A 20,371-nucleotide genomic window follows, 5' to 3' on the forward strand; every position below is an offset into this window, starting at 1 on the left:
GCGGCTCTCAACTGTCGGGTGGACGTCCCTGGACGTCTTCCTGTTTACATTCCCTCTGCGCGCCACCGAGGGCACGCAGCGGGGAAAAACTGCGGCCGCCGCGTCACGTGATGCCGAAGCGCGTGCCTGGCGGCCGCGATGTCCGCCGGGTACTCGCGATCGACAATTACAGAGGCAGGAGGTGGAGCTCTTTGTGTAAACGCAGAGCTCCACGGTCCTGTCAAAGAGAGGAGACAGATCTGTGTCCCTTGTACATAGGGACACAGATCGGTCACCTCCCCCAGTCAGTCCCCTTCCCCCACAGTTAGAAACACTATGCAGGGTACACATTTAACCCCTCCCTCGCCCCCTAGTGTTAACCCCTTCCCTGCCAGTCACATTTATACAGTACAGTGTATATTTATAGCACTGTTCGCTGTATAAATGTGAATGGTCCCAAAATAATGTCAAAAGTGTCCGATATGTCAGCCGCAATATCGCATTTTTTTTAGGGTGAACCCCCGCTTTAAGTACCCAGGTTAAGTTAAAAAGCCCCCTTCAACAGGCACTCTAGTCACTTGAATGGGTCATGTTGAATGGTGGCACAGTAGGATTTGTCACCGTCACATGTTTATATCAGTAAACTGAGCTTTGGATTGCAGTCTATAATAGAATGATGATCTCCTTGTGCCCCCCTCCCCCCCGCTCAGAGAGTCTATATAGGTAAGAGCAGACAATAGGGGAAAGGCTCGGCTCTATAGGAAGACGTATCCACCGTCAGGGAGGACGCCAGACTCTCCTATGACAGAAATTATAGTACACAGCCCCAGCTTCTCTCACCGTTTTGCTGGGCGGCGGGGGGACCCGTGGCGGACATGTTGACAGTTCTGCGAGGAATTCACACGGACGTTGCGTCACCGATACGTGCCACCGTCCCGGGGCCCACAGACCCGCACGTCACCACCGCTGTAGCAGTAAAATCTGTATGTCATGAAAATCTGCATTCCATGCAGCTACTGAGCATGTGCCGATTTCAGACAATAGAAGTCGAGCGCCGAGCTACTGCCGACGAACACAGCTCAAAACAGCTGAGTTACATTAACTCCTCGCATGCCGATTGATCGGCTGCATCCAGGAGAGACAGCAGCGTGACTGGACCTGGCTCCATCTGGATGACAGCGGGGGACACAGGCTGCTTGCAACGAAGGTACAGCAACAAGCTATATAGGCTACACAGTCTGTATGTCACAGGGGGTCAGTCTGCATGTCACAGGGGGTCAGTCTGCATGTCACAGGGGGTCAGTCTGCATGTCACAGGGGGTCAGTCTGTAAGTCACAGGGGGTCAGTCTGCATGTCACAGGGGGTCAGCCTGTATGTCACAGGGGGTCAGTCTGCATGTCACAGGGGGTCAGTCTGCATGTCACAGGGGGTCAGTCTGCATGTCACAGGGGGTCAGCCTGTATGTCACAGGGGGTCAGCCTGCATGTCACAGGGGGTCAGCCTGCATGTCACAGGGGGTCAGCCTGCATGTCACAGGGGGTCAGTCTGCATGTCACAGGGGGTCAGCCTGCATGTCACAGGGGGTCAGCCTGCATGTCACAGGGGGTCAGCCTGTATGTCACAGGGGGTCAGCCTGTATGTCACAGGGGGTCAGTCTGTATGTCACAGGGGGGGGGTCAGTCTGTATGTCACAGGGGGTCAGTCTGTATGTCACGGGTGGGGGGGTCAGTCTGTATGTCACGGAGGGGTCAGTCTGTATGTCACGGGGGGGGGTCAGTCTGTATGTCACGGAGGGGTCAGTCTGTATGTCACGGGGGGGGGGGGGGGTCAGTCTGTATGTCACGGAGTGGTCAGTCTGTATGTCACGGGGGGGGGGTCAGTCTGTATGTCACGGAGGGGTCAGTCTGTATGTCACGGGGGGGGGGGTCAGTCTGTATGTCACGGAGTGGTCAGTCTGTATGTCACGGGGGGGGGGGGTCAGTCTGTATGTCACGGAGTGGTCAGTCTGTATGTCACGGGGGGGGGGTCAGTCTGTATGTCACGGAGTGGTCAGTCTGTATGTCACGGGTGGGGGGGGGGGGGTCAGTCTGCATGTCACAGGGGGTCAGCCTGTATGTCACAGGGGGTCAGCCTGTATGTCACAGGGGGTCAGTCTGCATGTCACAGGGGGTCAGTCTGCATGTCACAGGGGGTCAGCCTGCATGTCACAGGGGGTCAGCCTGTATGTCACAGGGGGTCAGTCTGCATGTCACAGGGGGTCAGTCTGCATGTCACAGGGGGTCAGCCTGCATGTCACAGGGGGTCAGCCTGTATGTCACAGGGGGTCAGCCTGTATGTCACAGGGGGGGGTCAGCCTGTATGTCACAGGGGGTCAGTCTGTATGTCACAGGGGGTCAGCCTGTATGTCACAGGGGGTCAGCCTGTATGTCACAGGGGGGGGTCAGTCTGTATGTCACAGGGGGTCAGTCTGTATGTCACAGGGGGTCAGTCTGTATGTCACAGGGGGTCAGCCTGTATGTCACGGGGGGTCAGCCTGCATGTCACGGGGGGTCAGCCTGCATGTCACGGGGGGTCAGCCTGCATGTCACGGGGGGTCAGCCTGCATGTCACGGGAGGGTCAGCCTGCATGTCACGGGGGGTCAGCCTGCATGTCACGGGGGGTCAGCCTGCATGTCACGGGGGGTCAGCCTGCATGTCACGGGGGTCAGCCTGCATGTCACGGGGGGGTCAGCCTGCATGTCACGGGGGTCAGCCTGCATGTCACGGGGGGGTCAGCCTGCATGTCACGGGGGGGTCAGCCTGCATGTCACGGGGGGTCAGCCTGTATGTCACGGGGGGTCAGCCTGTATGTCACGGGGGGTCAGCCTGCATGTCACGGGGGGTCAGCCTGCATGTCACGGGGGGGTCAGCCTGCATGTCACGGGGGGGTCAGCCTGCATGTCACGGGGGGGTCAGCCTGCATGTCACGGGGGGGTCAGCCTGCATGTCACGGGGGGGTCAGCCTGCATGTCACGGGGGGGTCAGCCTGCATGTCACGGGGGGGTCAGCCTGCATGTCACGGGGGGTCAGCCTGCATGTCACGGGGGGGTCAGCCTGCATGTCACGGGGGGGTCAGCCTGCATGTCACGGGGGGGTCAGCCTGCATGTCACAGGGGGTCAGCCTGCATGTCACAGGGGGTCAGCCTGCATGTCACAGGGGGTCAGCCTGCATGTCACAGGGGGTCAGCCTGTATGTCACAGGGGGGAGGGTCAGTCTGTATGTCACGGGGGGGTCAGTCTGTATGTCAGGGGGGGGTCAGTCTGTATGTCACGTTGTTGGGGTTCAATCTGTATGTCACGGGGGGGGGGGGTCAGTCTGTATGTCACGGAGGGGTCAGTCTGTATGTCACGGGGGGGTCAGTCTGTATGTCACGGAGTGGTCAGTCTGTATGTCACAAGGGCGGTCAATCTCTGTGTACCTTTCCATAAAGATGTAGGGATACCCCTCATTTACCAAGTTACCGTCTTTCCATCCCAGGCTCTCCCTGCACACCCCTCCCCCCCCCTTTCTGCCTTTATCTTTCTTCCCCCTTTCTCTTTACCTCCTGATCTTCTACGATTTGACATAAATTGAACGCAAGCCTATTCATTAAACCTTTGGGTGCAAGCGCCGCTGTAGGCGATATCCATTTGGCACGCTCGTTACCGCTTTCTTATAAGTGATATGTCAACTGTATTTCTGATGTACTGTTTATTCTGCCAATAAAAACATTTTAATTCTCTAACAACTCTGTGTGTTAGTGATCATTTCACTTTCATTGTTGTGTACAGTACTACATGGACCCTTATTCAGCGTACAATATAGAATATTGCCTCAATTAGTTCCGTCTAGGGATAGGGGCGGGTACCATCATCCTTGGTATTAGGATATTGGAAAGGGGGTGTGTGTCAGGGGTCTGCTCCAAACTTGCCCCGCGGTACTGTGAAAGTTGAGGACGATCTCGGTACCCAAGGATTAGGCCAAAGTAAGTATAAAATGGCAATTTATTAAGAAGGTAAACTAAAACATTTTGTACAGCAGTACATAAAACAGTTGTTGCAAAATTGATATAAATGGTTCACAAAGAACAGGTATTGTGAGGAATGGAGATGTATGTCCTGACGTATTCCTCTGCATGTTTTGTGGCTTTGGCCGCTTCTTCAGGAGGAGTCAACCATAAACATCTACAAAAGTAAATACAATCTCATAGTTACATGGTCAAAAATGTGTCAACATTGGAAAAACTGATTTTATGCAATAAACTTAATGATGTTAGAGATTTATATAGTCATGCATGGCTTACAAATATAGGCTCAATGGAGCATCAGACAACACAAAAGAGGCACCCAATACAGGTAAATCCCCCCACAGCAGACACGGGAGGCACTTGATGGTGCAGTAACTAAAATCAAAAAAATTCAATATTCTAGCAGTGGGTATAACTGGTGGTCTGTGGACAAGAACATACATCAAGAAATAACAAACGCGGAAAAGGAGGGGGGGAGGTGGAAGGCATAAAAGCGAAGAAGAGGGGGGAGGGGGAAGAGAGAAAGGGAGGGATGGTAAAAAAGGGTAAAAAAGGGTAAATTAAGAAAAAGGGGGTAAAGGTGGGGTGGAGGCGTGGACGATGGCAACGGGACACTAGGGGGGACGAAAGGAAAAAGGGGAGGGAGGAAAAAAGAAAGGTGGGGGGGAGAGAGAAAGGGGAAGGGAAGGAGAGAAGAAGAGATGAACAGAAAAGGATAAGTGGGGATGAATAAAAGAGAAGAAAAAAAAAGAATCACAAAGTAAATGTAGAAAAAAGACATACCGTATATACTCGAGTATAAGCCAAATTTCTCTAGTCGTCTTCCAGGACGGCACCCTGAGAGATGACTGGCTTCTCCTGACAGGAAACACAATCAAAAAAGAGGTTAAAAACCCCGCCCCTTCCCGTGCTCCTCAGTTCTTGATTCTGTTTCCCCTCAGCGAAACATTTATTTTTTTCTGACCTAAGGCCTGGGGCTGGTGGTCTCCCCCTGGGAACTAAACCGCAGGCACTGGGTAGCCTTTGGGTTCAGTGAATACTTCCACTCCTAGGGGGTCCCTTCTTACACAGGGGGGCCTCACTATGTGAGCAGAAGAACCCCCCTGAGTGCTGGAGTCTCCTGGGGATAGATGTCTATTCTGGAGCTCCAGGGGCTGATCCACTCTCTCTCCCTGAGCTTTCACCTTACCTTGGAGGTCTGTGGGTCAAGCTCTCTCCGGGGGTGGGGGCCTTCTGTGCGCTCTGGGGCTGCGGCCGGGTCGTCCTGGATTCCTAGGCGTTCATTGCCGTTTGAATTTGGCACCAAACCGGCGTCTCTCAGAGCCGGTGATGCGGGGCAAGGACGTCACACACGCGCGCGTGTCACTTCCGGGTCGGCCTGGTAAAGATGGCGCATTGCAGCTCCAGCACGCCAGTCTCGGCTTGCCACTACACCGGAGACACACGGTACGTCCTACCGGAAAAAGGACAGCAGCAGCTGAGAGAGAGCGGAGCCGTCATCCTCACGCGATGGAGCGAGAGGTCCGGTCATCTTCGACCCTGGCTGCAGAGGAGGCCACAGGGGGTGAGTCTTCCTGAGTACAGGTATGGTGGGCTAGAATCCAGTGTTGTTTCTTAGCATTTACATACATACCTGTGTATCTTTTCCTTTTTTAGGGGAGGATTGCGCTGCCCAGGGGGGTGCTAGTCGTTCAATCAAGGACACTAGTCGTTCCAAGAAATGTGGCTACTGTAGTTGCAAATTACCCTCAGATTATTTCAAACCCTTTTGTGCTAAATGTATTGTTAAACTAGCAGGGAAGGAGACCTCTGAGATTCTGAAGGGGTTTCTTGAGGTACAGTCCGAAATGCTCTCTACGCTCAAGGAATTTTCATCTGTCTTTAAAGAGCAAAGAGCCTGAACCCCCCATCGCAGGGCCCTCTTCTCAAGAGAGTTCCTCTTCACAGATCTTTAGAGTCCGCCAGGAATCCCTTGGTTCCTTAGTATCTGACTCTGAGGACTCAGAGATTCCTCCTCAGGAGGATGGTTCTGTTGGTCAGGCAGAGGAAGGAAGCGAGGATACTAGGGCAGGCAGGTATGTCTTTGCTGCGGACGATATGGAAGGCCTCCTAGAGGCAGTATATGCCTCTGAAGAGATCCCTCAACCTGCGGAAGTAGTTTCCACTCAGGATAGGCTATACCAAGGCCTGCTAAAACCTCCCGCCAAAGCTATTCCGGTACACCAGTCCCTAAATTATATTATCCTCAGGGAATGGGCAGAGCCAGAGAAGAAGCTTTTGAGGTACAAGACCTGGAAACGACGTTGCCCCTTTAAGGAGGAGGAGGAATCAACATTTTTTAAAATTCCTAGACTAGACGCTCCACTCGCGCAAGTTTCCAAGCAATCAGATCTCTCTTTTGAGGACACAGGCAATTTGAGGGATCCTATGGATCGGCGGGCAGAGACCTCCTTGCGTAGGGCCTGGGAGGCTAACGCGGCTGCCTTGGGCCCCGCCTTAGCCTCGGCCTGTGTTGCAAGAAATGCCAATTCCTGGATCTCAAAATTGCAGGAACATGTGTCCCAGGGGTCAGATTCTAAGGAAATTTTAGAATCCCTTCAACTCTTAGGGAGCGCAGTAGCACATTTAGCAGACGCCTCTGTAGAAACGGTGCGTTCTGCTGCAAAAACAGGAGCCCTCCTCTATTCTGCCAGAAGGGCAGTGTGGGTCAAAATGTGGAACGGGGACCTTGCGTCCAAAAACCGCCTTTGTGGTCTTCCCTTTGAGGGCTCCCTGCTCTTTGGTTCAGGCCTGGATCAGGCCCTGACTAGATCCTCAGAGAAAGGGGTTCGTTTTCCTGCTAAGCCTAGACAAAACAAGAAAAAGTTTTTTCGAGGCCCCCAGGGTGGATTTGGAGGTAAGAACCGTCCCTCAGAGAAAAAGCCCCCTTACAACAGGCGTTGGGGTGCTGGGAAGGAAAAACAAAAAGGAGGTATCCTCTTTTCCAATCCCAAACCCAGCGACAAGGACACTAAATGACGGGAAGGTTGGGGGAAGACTCTCCCAGTTCCTTCCCAGGTCCACATATTCTCCAGATTGTAAGGGAAGGTTACAAACTAGAGTTCCGTCAGCTTCCCCCTCAAAACTTTATTTTGACGCATTTACCCAGGGACCCTCTCAAATCAGCAGCCCTTCTACAAAATGTTGCAGAACTGGCACATCAAGGGGTCATAGTTCCAGTCCCGGTGTACCAGAGAGGGTTGGGTGTGTACTCCCACATCTTTATGGTTCCCAAACCTTCAGGAAAATTTTGTTTGATAATAAATCTGAAGCCCCTGAATACCTCCCTCCTCCACAAGAAGTTTCGTATGGAGAGTATTTACAGCCTCAGGAGGCTCCTACTGAGGGAGGTATTCATGGTCACCATCGATCTACGAGACGCGTACCTCCATGTCCCGATTTTCTTGGGGCATCAGAGGTTCCTCAGGTTCGCGATCGCCTCCGCCCAGGGAGTGCAGCATTGGCAATTTGCTGCCCTTCCTTTCGGACTGGCCTCCAGTCCAAGGGTCTTTACCAAGGTCCTGGCGGAGGCGATCGCTTTCCTGCACCTACAAGGGATAGCGATAGTTCCCTATCTCGACGACTTGATACTATACAATCAAAGTCGGGATCTCCTTCTTGCGGATCTGGCCACTGCAATGACTACCCTCGAGTCCTTGGGGTGGATCATCAACAGGGAGAAATCCTCTCTCCTTCCAGAACAGCAAAAGTCTAATGACTTCCTGTATTCCAGCAGTCCCGTGGGCACAGCTCCACTCCAGACCCCTCCAATTTTTCCTTCTTTCCTCCTGGGACGGAAAAAGGGAATCCCTAGAGCTCAGCGTCAGTCTCCCAGAACCAGTGAAGCTCTCACTGGGCTGGTGGCTCATCCCACAGAACCTACAGCAAGGTCTGTCGTGGGGCCAGACCAATCCGGTCAGGATCACCACGGACGCCAGCTCATGGGGGTGGGGCGCACATCTGGACGATCTCCGTGCCCAGGGTACCTGGGGACAACGACAGAAGGGGGCCTCTTCAAATTACCGCGAGCTATTAGCGGTCGGAGAGGCTCTGAAGGCATTCGAGGACAGAGTCTTGGACCAGGAGGTCCAGATCATTTCCGACAATGCGACCGCGGTGGCCTTCCTCAACCATCAGGGGGGCACCAGATCTCGCACCCTTCTAGACTTGTCTCTAGAGATCCTGGGCTGGGCCGAGCAGAGAGTTATCTCGCTCTCGGCGGTACACCTGAAAGGGACCCTCAATCTGGAGGCAGACTATTTAAGTCGCCATCCCATTCTCCAGGGGGAATGGGAACTAAATGCAGAGATTTTCAGTCTAATATGCCAGCACTTTGGCAACCCAGAGATAGATCTCTTCGCCCGCAGGGCAAACCGGAAGGTGAAGAGGTTCTTCTCTCTCTCCCGAGAAAACGGCTCGGAGGGGGTGGATGCATTGGCACAGATATGGAGGTTTCAGCTAGCCTATGCCTTCCCTCCTTTGAGCCTGATTCCGAGAGTCCTGCAGAAGGTAAATCTAGCAGTAGGGAAGTTCATTCTCGTCACACCCTGGTGGCCCAAGAGGGCCTGGTTTCCCGCTCTAGAGCGAGGGTCAGTGTCGCCTCCCCTACTTCTCCCTGTCCGGGCGGATCTTCTTCGTCAGGGTCCGATTTATCACCCAGAGCCCAGCTTCTTCAAGCTGACGGCCTGGTGCTTGAGAGGCAGAGCCTGAGGGAGAAGGGCTGCTCCGAGAGAGTTATTGACACGCTTCTAGCCAGTAGGAAGGTAGTCACTAGGCGTATTTATGCCAAGACCTGGGGCATCTTTTCTCGCTGGTGCTCAGCGAGACAGGTTTCCCAGCAGGAGACCTCGGTCATTTTAGAATTTCTCGAAGATTAAAAATTATCGGCCCTTCTACAGAAAGAGATAAGATATAAATGGGCATTTCCTTTTGCTCTAAAATTTTCTTTTAAAGGTAACCACTATGCAGTCCATAACTTTCAAGAAGGTGAACGTCTACTGATGAGTCTCAATATTATATCTACAGTTCCTGATATGGACACTTCTCCGATCCAGCAGGGCTCGACTAAAAGACAGACCCCTATAAGCCCGACATCTTCTACGTGGACAAAAGTCAAGTACAGGAAGGTTAAAGATGACTCTGTTACCTGAATGAGGATGGAAGGGGAATTTTTTCATTTTCCTTCTTTCCCTTGTTTTTTTTTTTTTTTTTTGGGTCATTTGCTGGTAACTATGTCTATACTCTAAAGTATGAGTATATATAAGCATTTTGGATATGTTAGTCCCTGGGGAGTGGGAGAGAGGGAGAGAGAAGATAGTTTTCCTTTGTTTTCTTTTTCTCCCTCTCCACTCATATATAGAGAACATGCATTTAATGCCATCCCCGATTGATGTATGAATTATATAGAAGCTGAATTTTTCTTTTTTTCTTCCCTTTTTTTTTAAGGGATTGCATTGTTTTATATATCTTTAGTCAATGATAGCAGGTCAGTGGTGAGTCGCTAGGCCTCAACTCACTCCTTAGGCCCCGTACACACGATCAAACATGTCTGCTGAAACTGGTCCACGGGCCAGTTTCAGCAGACATGTTCGGTCGTGTGTAGTTACGAGCGTACAGAATTTCACCGTACATTTGCCCGCCGGGCCGTTTTTCAGCAGACATTTATTTCCAAACTTGTTTTAAAACCGTCCGCTGAAATCCTGTCCGAACGGACATGTTTGGTGGTGAGTACACAAAAGCAACGTACAAAAACCCCGCGCATGCTCAGACTAAATGAGGCCACGGGAGCGCTCGTTCAGGTAAAACTCACGTTTGTTTGGGATATGGCACATTCGTCAATAGAAAGATTAATTCTGGCAATAGAACACTGAAGCAAACGACACAATAAACAACAGTTGATGCCGTCGTTTTATTTCATTCTTCTCTTGCTAGAAATAACCTGTTATTTAGCTCATGTTATTTCAACTGAGTTGTTCCATACTGAAAAGTGACATTTGTTGCCTGGGATGTAGTAAGATTTTAGCTATCTTTTATAGGCCCGACGTATCATATTTTTTGTGGTCCTCCACATGTATATATTTTTAATTTTTTGGTTTAATGTTTATCTTTGCCACTTTTTTTATGTGTTTATAGTTATGTCACCATTTATAATTTTTTGCTAGCTAATTTTTTAGATTTTGCTTTTGTTTGTATATTTTACTTGATTATTTTTAAGGTTGTTTCAATTGTCTACCATGTTGGCACACCAAATGCCCCCCCCCCCCCACATGACCTAGTGAATTATTTATATGAAACATTTGATTTTTTTGGAATGTTTGATGCCTAAAATAATCCCCACAGTATTACAAACAATAGGCACGTTTTTAAATTAAACAAAAAGCCATTTATTTTGGCAAATGTTAAAAAGGAAATAAAACAGAATGGCAGCACTTGAACAGCTAGCAAAATACATGCAAACTTGCATTTCAAACATGCTGAAGGATAAACTAGCAAACCTCAGGAGGCACACAAACTAAAATCTGAAGCAGCAGCACATAACCAAAGGAACCCAAGCTGTGGTAGTCCAAACAAGATGCCATTTGTGGGGGATCAAATGGAAGGCAGGGAATCAATGTCTCCTCTTCCTTGCAACCTTCCTTCCAGGCTGCCTTCCAGCGGGTCTTCCCTGGCCCCTTGCAGGTGGGGATGATGTGGCAGCAGGTGTATGGTGTTCAGCAAGCCGGGCCGGGTCACATAGCCCAGTGTCTGGGGTCAGCAGCTCCCTCTCCATCCACCAAAGGGCCTGGTTGATCACGCCCTTTGCCAGTTGCTTCTGCTCCTCCGTGCCTTTGTTCAGATTGTGTGCCAGGGAGGCACTGTAGGCCTCAGTGGGGTTGAGGGGGGCCCTCATGATGGCACTCGCCTCCCTAATCATTTGGAGGCTGGCTTCCTCCACTGCCCCCAATTTCTTCTTTCGGCCTGGTGGCCTAATATGGAGGGGAGGAGCCTGGCTGGTGGTGGTTGTCCTCGGGAGCTGCTGAACGCCACTGGGCCCGGCCTCCTCCTGGCTGCCACTGACCCCTTCGGCCTGGCTGTCAGTGAGGAGAGGATCTGCCACCTCCTGGCTGGTCTCTTCTTCCTGTGTAAAAAAAAGGGACATGTTGTAATATATTTATAAATATAATCACTCACATTTTCATGCTTGAATCTCCTTTTTTGGGGCTAATTTAAACTTGAAAACAGACTCACCCTCTGACCCCTGCAGTTGTCATCCCTGACACCTATTTGTTTGCCCACGACTTTTGATTTTTTATTCCCAGCTTGTCTTTTATTAAACAATATCAAGTCAAGAATCAAACAATAATTAATATTATTCCATAAATAGTTATGAAACTACTATACCTCATCATCGTAGAGGCGCAGATCTGCCTCTCTGTCAGCCAGGCCCTCTTCATCCGACTCTGCAGGGCTGTTGTGATCTGGGCAAGTCCCGCTGGAAGGTAGCGTGGAGGGAAGGCTGGGAGTCAGACTTGACATAGATGGCCTGCCTTCCAGTTGATCCCACATAAAAGACATCTGGCTGAAATACCATAGCTTGGGTTCCTTTTGTGGTCTTGCTGCTGCTCCAGATCTTGGTTGCTTTTGGTGAGCTTTGTACGCTCTCCTATATGTGCCCCTGAGGTTGGCAAGTTTATCCTTCACCATGTTGGCACTGCATTCTGGCACCCATGTTCTCATGTATGCTGCTAGCTGTTCAAGTGCTGCCGCTCGTATGTCCTTGTTGTGGTAATTGTCCTGCTTGGAATCCCACAGGATGGGCATTTCTCTAAATGTATCCAGCAAGTGCTGGATAATCTCTTGGGTCTGCAGTAGATCCATTGTTAAAGTTTTATTGTTCTAATTTTAGTCTAGATTACAAAAAGAAAAAGAAACCAAAAATACGATTAAAAAAAGGCTCAGCATTTACATTGATAGAATATGTAGCGAAAAAAGTAGGACCTATATAGAAATACAAACACAGTGTCTCTTGTTTACAAAATGCTGGCCAGCTCTGCCCCATTGGTTGTAGCTAACATTGTTTTAATACATGCCGCCCCTTTGGTTCCATTGCAGGAAATAATAGAAATCTAGAACCATACCCAATCATTAAAACTGACAGCATTCATCAAGGCACTATTGCATGTGTAGATATCCTGCCCCTCAGCATTGATTACATGAAAGACACTTCCTAATGACCTCTGTCCAACCAACACAGAACAATACTTGGCCTGATCTGAATACACCCTACATAAATTGGAATGAGGTAGAGCATTTTTGGCATCTATATTTTGTGATGTCTACAAAAGCATTTTGCTACTAAAATCACATTCTGGTATCCAAGAGACATAATAGCTTAATAAAACTGTGCAACCAACAGACCAAACCCCCATCCCATGGCTCTCCATTTTATAGCCCGCTGCTGATCCCATGTTTAAATTTCTTACCTTCCTCTCTCAAATTCCTCGTTTGTCACGCTCGATGAATTACCGCGTAACCTACGTAATCACGTCATGCGCCTTTTATCCACTCCGCGTATGTATGAAACGCCGCCCTCGTCACCTTTGCCATGCCCCTAATCAATTGAAAATGTAAATATGGCGTTAACTGTGTAGGTTCTGGAATCGCGCGAATATTCTCCGCGTAACCTACGTCAACACGTTGTTTGCATTCGCGACACTCCGCATATGCATGAATCCCCGCCCTCATCTCCGCCCATGACGGGACATTTCCTCGTTTCCACGCCCCTAATCTCTGTGGGAAGGAAAGATGGCGATGTCACACGAGCGAGCACGGAGCTCTCATGGCGCAAGTGAAGGGACAGAGGCAGGACCGTCCCGATCCAGGCCAAAAAGATATAAAGCCACTAATATGGCGTTCGAAGAAATGGTGGAGTTGGTTTACATCATGAGGAGGAAGGATTATGATGGTGAATGTGGGCCCTACAAAACACCTAACCGTAGAAAGTCACACATAATGGACAAGGTGGCAAGGAGAATGAGGAGAATGTTTGGTGTCACCAGGTCCAAGGAGCAACTCAGGAAGCGTTGGTCCGACTTGAAATTGAGGGAGCCACATCACATGAAGAAGATCCTCAAAATTCTGCGGAAAAGTAAGTCCATATTATTTAAGGGGGGGGGGGGGAATGTCTGCAAGAATGTGTTGACATGTAGTTTTTGACATCTGCCTCCTTGGCCTGCTTGTACTTTTGAACACGTGTAGATACTGTATTGTGTTTGTCAAATAACAACCTTTACCAAATATTGTGAAATAGTAACATGCGTAATATGACATTGTTTCGCAGAAATGCGAGGTTAGTCCAGGAACAACACACCTGGACATGGCTGACTGGCCCCAAACTTTGTTTGCAAACATTGTTGAAAAGCAAAATCCCAGAAATTAAATTGAGTGAATGTGACAGGCAAACAAGATTTATTCTCAAAAATGCGAATAAAGCATGTTTTCACATCTGGAAATGCAAAGCACCTGTGTCTCAACAAACAAAGGATATTTATTTGGAGGGTCGACGAGAATTAATGTTTTGGGGGGACATCCATGTGTGTCACTTCTTATCAAAAAAGGGGCAGGATCAGAGCTTGGCCTAGAACTCCGCCAAAAATGTAAGATTGCTGAAAGAAGAAACAAACAAAAATCCTCAAAAATGTCTCGTCTATGCAATGTGTGCGATTTATGCTATACAATATCAGTGTGCTGATGAGTATACCTTTTGTTTTTTATTATTTCTTATAGGGGAAAGAAGACGCCAGCAATTGGAGGAGGCAGAGAGGGCCAGACAACACCAAAATCAAACACCTCCACATGTGGAGGAGGAGGAGGATGTGGAAGGAAGAGAGGAGGATGTGGAAGGAAGAGAGGAGGATGTGGAAGGAAGAGAGGAGGAAGACTTAACTTTGGATTTAGAATTCGGTGAAGATGAGGCGGAACTGGACGAAGCAGAATTGAGTGATTTTGAAGGGGTATTGATGGATAAAGAAGGAGTTCTGGAAGAAGATGGAGGAGTCGTGGATGATGAGGCTGAGGTGGTGGAAGAAGGAGGAGTCATAGAAGATTGTGAAATTGAGGATGTTGAAATGATCAGACCATCAGGTCAGTGTCACCCCAACATTAATAGGGCCAAAGATATGCAGATAGGCCGGAAACTCTTTACATATTTTGAATGCCAATTTGTTTGTTTTTAGGGGATGAAGATGGTGTAGCACATTTTTCACGTGCAAGTGCTTCAATAATTGTACATCAGGTAATGGAGTGCAGCAATGGACAACATGCGGGAAAGGATGGTCGTCATGGAGCAGAATGTTCGAAATGTCATTTCAGAGTGCAGCACGGAAATGGACAACATGCGCCAAAGGATGATAGTCATCGAACAGAATTTCAAAAATATCATTGACATGATGGGCCGTGTCAAAGACTGAATCACCCCCCGCCCATCCCCCGCCCCCCAAACCATTTTTAATTTTTGTACTTTACAATACGCCAAAATTTCTAAATGCACACACAGTGTGCCAATATGTGCTATCTGCCATCACAGAATATCTATTGTCTGTGCTTTGTGGGTACAAACCCCTCCTCGATCCTCAAGTAGTTGAGAGGAAGAAGGGTTTGCTCCCACAAAACACAGACATTGATCACCCATGATGTCAGATAGCACATGTGGCCATTTGTCTGTTTAACCAATGACATTTGGCGAATTCACACTGAATGTGTGCATTTAAAAATTTTGGCGTGTTCCAGTGTGAAAGCACACCATCCATGACTAACTGCTGTTTTGAAAATATATTTTTTTGTGGTGTTGATCTTGTTTTGGTTGTAAATGTTTACAGTTTCAGATCACAAAACGAACAATAAATATCACCAAAATAAAAAAGTAAAATAAATCTCAGAAACAAACAAAAATCTTTTGCTCAAAAAATTAAAATAAGGACCCCAAAAAATATATATAAATAGCTATATTTTTCGAAAAAAAAAAAAAACTCACATTTTTGTTGGGTTAAAAAAAAAAAAAAAAAAAATACAATAAAAAATCCTAAGCAAAAAAAGTTTTGGGAGAAAAACACTACCCAAAAATGTTAAACTGTTAATAAATTTCTTTAAAATAACCAAAAAATATTCTCAAAAAAAACATTTTGGGAATATTTTTAGAAAAACACCCCAAAAATATGAAAAAAATAATACATCTTGGTTACTGAAAACCAAACAAAATAAAACCTTGATTTTTAGGCAAAACTATAAAAAATAGACGTTTTGAAGTGTGTATATATCTATATATATATATATAGATAGAGACAAGCCAGCAAATTCTTTGGTAGATTTTCACAGAAATAATTATTACATTGTGTTTCTATCAGTATTCTTGCTAATCACTGTAAATAAATAAATAAAAAATTTAAACCAAAAATTTACACAACAAAATTGCAAAAAAATTTTGGAATCCAAAAATGAAGCATTTTTTTTGGAATAAGGACTAAAATAATAAAAAATTTTGGTGACATCAAAAGCTGAAAAATGAGTGGCTTCTTATTTCTAGACTGAATACCCAGTTTGTAGATGAGTGAATAATGTGCAAATGTGGTTAGTTAATAAATCTGAGTAAGTAAAATTGGCACTAGAAGTGCACTATTTTTGGTGAGAACCAGGAAGACAGAAAAAAAAGAGAAAAAGCAGTAATGACAAACAACTGTATAAAGTCCAATGGTCTAATTATTTATTAGTTATGAGAATATTCCTTTCTTTTGGGGGCCGAATTAGAAAGAAATATGATCTGGCATAGCAATGGCCCCCCCACCCATGAAGTACTCAACATATTTGTCGCGTACCTCACGAGCAGATAGGGGGGCCAAGCCAGCGCGACCAGTGTCCAGCCCAGGAATGTTATCTGAGAGTAGTCCTGCCTCAGAGCCCATGGGGGGTAGGTACGACTGGGAGTGCCTGCGTAGAAAATTGTGCAAAATGCAGCAGGCAAATATAATGGTGTTCAATTTATATTCCGCCAAATGTATCGATGTCAGGAACAGGCGGAACCGGTTGGTGAGGATCCCAAAGGCATTCTCGACTACCCTCCGAGCCCTGGACAACCGAAAATTGAACACCTTCCTCTCTAAGGTGAGGGTCCTCTGGGGAAAAGGCCGCATTAGGTGAGGTCCAAGCCCGAAAGCCTCGTCCGCTAGGAACACAAACGGAAGTCCTTCCACATTATCTTCATCTGGTGGCAATGCCAGACCACCAGTTTGGAGACGATCATAGAAATCAGTCCGTGAGAACACTCCCCCATCTGACATCCGGCCGTTCTTCCCCACGTCCACATATAGAAACTCATACTGTGCCGACACCACCGCCATCAACACGATACTATGATAACCCTTGTAGTTATAATAGTAGGACCCCGAGTGGGGTGGGGGCACAATGCGGACGTGTTTCCCATCTATTGCTCCACCGCAGTTAGGAAAATCCCACCGCTGGGCAAATTGGGAAGCCACAGACTGCCATTCCTGTGGTGTGGAGGGTAGCTGTGGGGACAAACAAAAAAAGAAATTTAGTACTTTGGCACATAAACATAGCAAACATAATCCTACAAGCATCCTTGTGCAACTTTACATTTTTCAAATAGCATTTTCAAATTGTGAAGGGAGAATTTCGGGGCACAAATATATAGGCCCACTTAATTAATAAGAGACTCCCCAGCCCTCTGATGGGGACAACAACACTTTTAAGGGGGGGTGGGGGGTGTTTAAACTGTTTAAAAATATTTTTTTTTTTTTTAAAAGAGGCAAGGTGGGGGTTGGCCCTAAGATAGCATGCTGGACAGGTTAATATTGGGTAAGGTCCAAATATGCAGGTAGGCCAAAAGAAAAATTACATGTAAAGCTTATATCAACATGCATAGGGAGAAAAGGGAACGTTAGTTAAACACACAGCATATCTGGGAACTAAAATAAAAAGTTAGTTTGCCACATTATTAAAGACACATTGTGAGGTTAAAATGAGGGAACTTACCTTAATATACTCCTTCTGCAGAACTTTGATGATGGCAGCACACGTGTCCGGTATGATGACCCCAAGCGCCTGCGGAGAGATGCCTGTCGAGAACTTGAGGTCCTGCAGGCTCCTCCCAGTCGCCAGGTACCGCAACGTGGCAATAAGCCTCTGCTCGGCCGTGATGGCTTGGCGCATCACAGTGTCCTGCCTCGTGATATAGGGGGACAGAAGTTCCAGCAGACTGTTGAATACGGGGTCCGTCATGCGGAGAAAATTCCTATAGTCATTAGGATTATTCTCCTGGATTTCCCTAAGCAGAGGCATATGTGAGAACTGGTCACGCTGGCGCAACCAATTCTTGGTCCAGAAACGCCTCCGCCCCCTGTTTCTGGCCAAAGTACTGGAATAATGAACATATCCAGCAGCCATCCCATAAACAGCACCAACTCGCGAAAATTGACGCTGCTGCTCCATCATGGATTCAAACCGGCCGGCTGGTCAGTCAAGAACACACTCCAACAGAAAGCACAATCAAATCCAGCGGTACCTGCAAAGAACGCACGACACACAGATACGATCGCACAGTACGAAACTGCAAAGCAGAACGAACTGCACGCCTGTACCCGAATGCCAACTACGTACCCACAAGCACACGCACTGAACCAGAAAATACTACCTGCTAAAGCACGGAGACCGAGAAGCGCGAATCAGCTCTAACCAAACCTTCACTAACACGAGCAAAGCCGTAACTAGCAAAAGCGGAACAGAGGGCGTCGCCATTGACTTTGGCCTTTCCCTTTATAGTGACGTCAAACGTGGTTTACGTGCACGCGTTCTGGTCCGCCGGGAAATATGGTCCGCTGGTGTGTACAAGCCAGCGGGCCAAAAGACAAAACAGCCTTGTACGCCGGAAACAGCCTGTCGGACACTTTCCAGCGAACATGTTTGGTCGTGAGTACCCGGCCTTAGATTGACGTTTGGTCGTCCTGGGGTGTGAGTTTGTAGCCCTCTTTATGGGCTATTCTAAATTTATGTTTTTGAGTGAAGGGAGGGGGACATTGCCTTCCCTTTACTCAGGGCCATCGTTTGGCCCTATAATGTTCTGGTTTATCCTGATAAATTTATTTTTATATTCTTTTCCTTTGACCTTTTCTGTCTTCCTTGATCTTTCTTCCTCTATAGCCTACCTGCCAATTTATGCTCATATTGGGATGAGGTTAATGATGCGGTTTTATGGCTCATCAAATACCTATTTCTCTTATGGTCTTGATTATGGAACCATCACACCCCTGTTAGACTCAATGCTTGGGATCCATACTATTTTAATACATGGCTGGTTCGGTTAGTTCTCCCTCTTCCCTTAGTGTTATTTCTCATAACACACAGGGGTTGAATTCTCCGATCAAAAGGAGAAAAGCATTACAATACTATAAGACCATTCGTGCAGATGTTGTACTTTTACAGGAAACTCACTTTCCAAGGCGGTACACCCCCTCGTTTTTACATGAAAATTTTCCAACGTTCTATTTATCCAAAGCTGAAAATAAAACCAAGGGAGTGGCCATTTTGTTCTCCAAACACTGCAATTTTAGCTTGTCTAAGGAGTATGTTGATCCGGACGGCAGATTTGTCATGGTCAAGGGCACCCTAGATGGAAACTTGTACACTTTCATTTCCTATTATGCCCCTAACAGGGGACAAAAATCTTTTTTCTGCAATATGTTTGAGACCCTCCAGTCTTTAATGGAGGGAATCATAATTATGGGTGGCGACTCCAATTTAGCCTTTGATACTGGACTAGACAAATCTGGACCGTTAAAGGCTAAATTGATCAGACCAACTAAGGCCAGCACACAAATAGCTTGTCTGATTCACCATTCCGGATTGTCGGATATCTGGAGGGAATTGAATCCGTCGGTGAAAGATTACACACACTACTCTAGTCCCCACCAATCATTTTCTCGAATAGATCATATATTATTATCTACTCATCATATCCCTTGTGCTCAACGTTCATCTATCATAGATGTCCCATGGTCGGATCATTCCTTAGTCATGTTGACTTTGAATAGGGTAAATGCTAAACAGAAAATATCTCACTGGACCCTTAACCAATCACTTCTAAACAACCCCAATATAGCAATTGAAGTTGAACGGGCCATAAAAGATTATTTTGAGGTTAATGATACCGACGAGATTTCACCGGAAGTCTTATGGGCAGCTCACAAAGTAACGATCAGGGGCCAACTGATACAAATAGCATCTAGACAAAAAAGATTGAAAAGAATGGAAATAGAAAGACTTGAACGGGAATTCAATAAATTGATTTCACAACATAAAAAGGATCCTATAAGCTTTCCTACTTCCACTTTGGACGCGGCTAGGACTGCTCTAAATCTTGCACTTACGGTTAAAGCGGATGAAGCTATCAAATGGTCCGGGACAAAATTCTATCGATTAAGGGATAGAATTGGTCCTATGTTAGCCAATAAACTTTAGGTTTAGATCTAGAACCATTCCCAAGATTAAACAAAATGATGGCTCTCTTACTCTAAATCCACAAAAGGTGATGGAAATCTTTCAAACTTTTTATTCAAAGCTTTATCACTCCGATGGCGGAAGTGATTCTAGTAGAATCTCAAGATTCCTTGAAGGCTTAGACCTTCCAAGACTATCGGATTTACATAGTAGCGAAATGGAAGCTCCTGTATCAGTTGAGGAGGTTATAGGGGTAATTAAGGGGTTGAAGGCAAATAAGGCACCCGGTCCAGATGGCTTTTCATCTCCTTATTACAAGAAATTTTCGATCCTTTTAGCACCTTATCTCGCAAGGTTTTTCAATGGTTTGTCTGAAGGTAATCCGATAGGCAGTGAACTTAATATGGCATACATATCTGTTATCCCTAAACCTGACAAAGATTCCAGCTTAGTTGAAAATTATAGACCAATATCTTTAATTAACAACGACCTAAAAATATTGACTAAAATAATGGCTAATAGACTCTCGACCTTCATAGGTCAATATATACATAGAGATCAGGTAGGCTTTATTCCTAATAGACAAGCTCCAGACCAGATCAGGAGGGCAGTTGACTTAATTTCAATATTGCAATCTGGATGGATAGGAAACAATAGACAGGAAGGTATGCTTTTATCGATAGATCTACAAAAGGCCTTTGACTCTGTGTCATGGCCATATATGTTTTCGATTTTGAGGAGGTGGGGATTTGGTCCCAAGACTTTAGGATTCTTAAATGCTCTTTATTCTTCACCTAAAGCCAGGATCAGACTTCAGGGA

At 47.0% G+C, this 20,371-nt stretch overlaps 1 protein-coding gene across 3 annotated transcripts in view; it reads right to left on the reverse strand.

Moving 5' to 3' along the window:
• Nucleotides 1–983, reverse strand: part of SEC24B (SEC24 homolog B, COPII coat complex component) — a 101,969-nt gene extending 100,986 nt beyond the window's left edge. For all 3 annotated transcript variants that reach the window (XM_040329383.1, XM_040329375.1, XM_040329367.1), the window contains exon 1: nucleotides 820–983. In XM_040329383.1, the coding sequence (XP_040185317.1) occupies nucleotides 820–856 (37 nt within the window). In that variant the 5' untranslated portion in view covers nucleotides 857–983. The remainder of the gene's footprint in view (nucleotides 1–819) is intronic.
• Nucleotides 984–20,371: the final 19,388 nt, after the last annotated feature.

The sequence above is a fragment of the Rana temporaria genome, chromosome 1 (assembly GCF_905171775.1).
Source record: "Rana temporaria chromosome 1, aRanTem1.1, whole genome shotgun sequence".
NCBI lineage: Eukaryota > Metazoa > Chordata > Amphibia > Anura > Ranidae > Rana > Rana temporaria.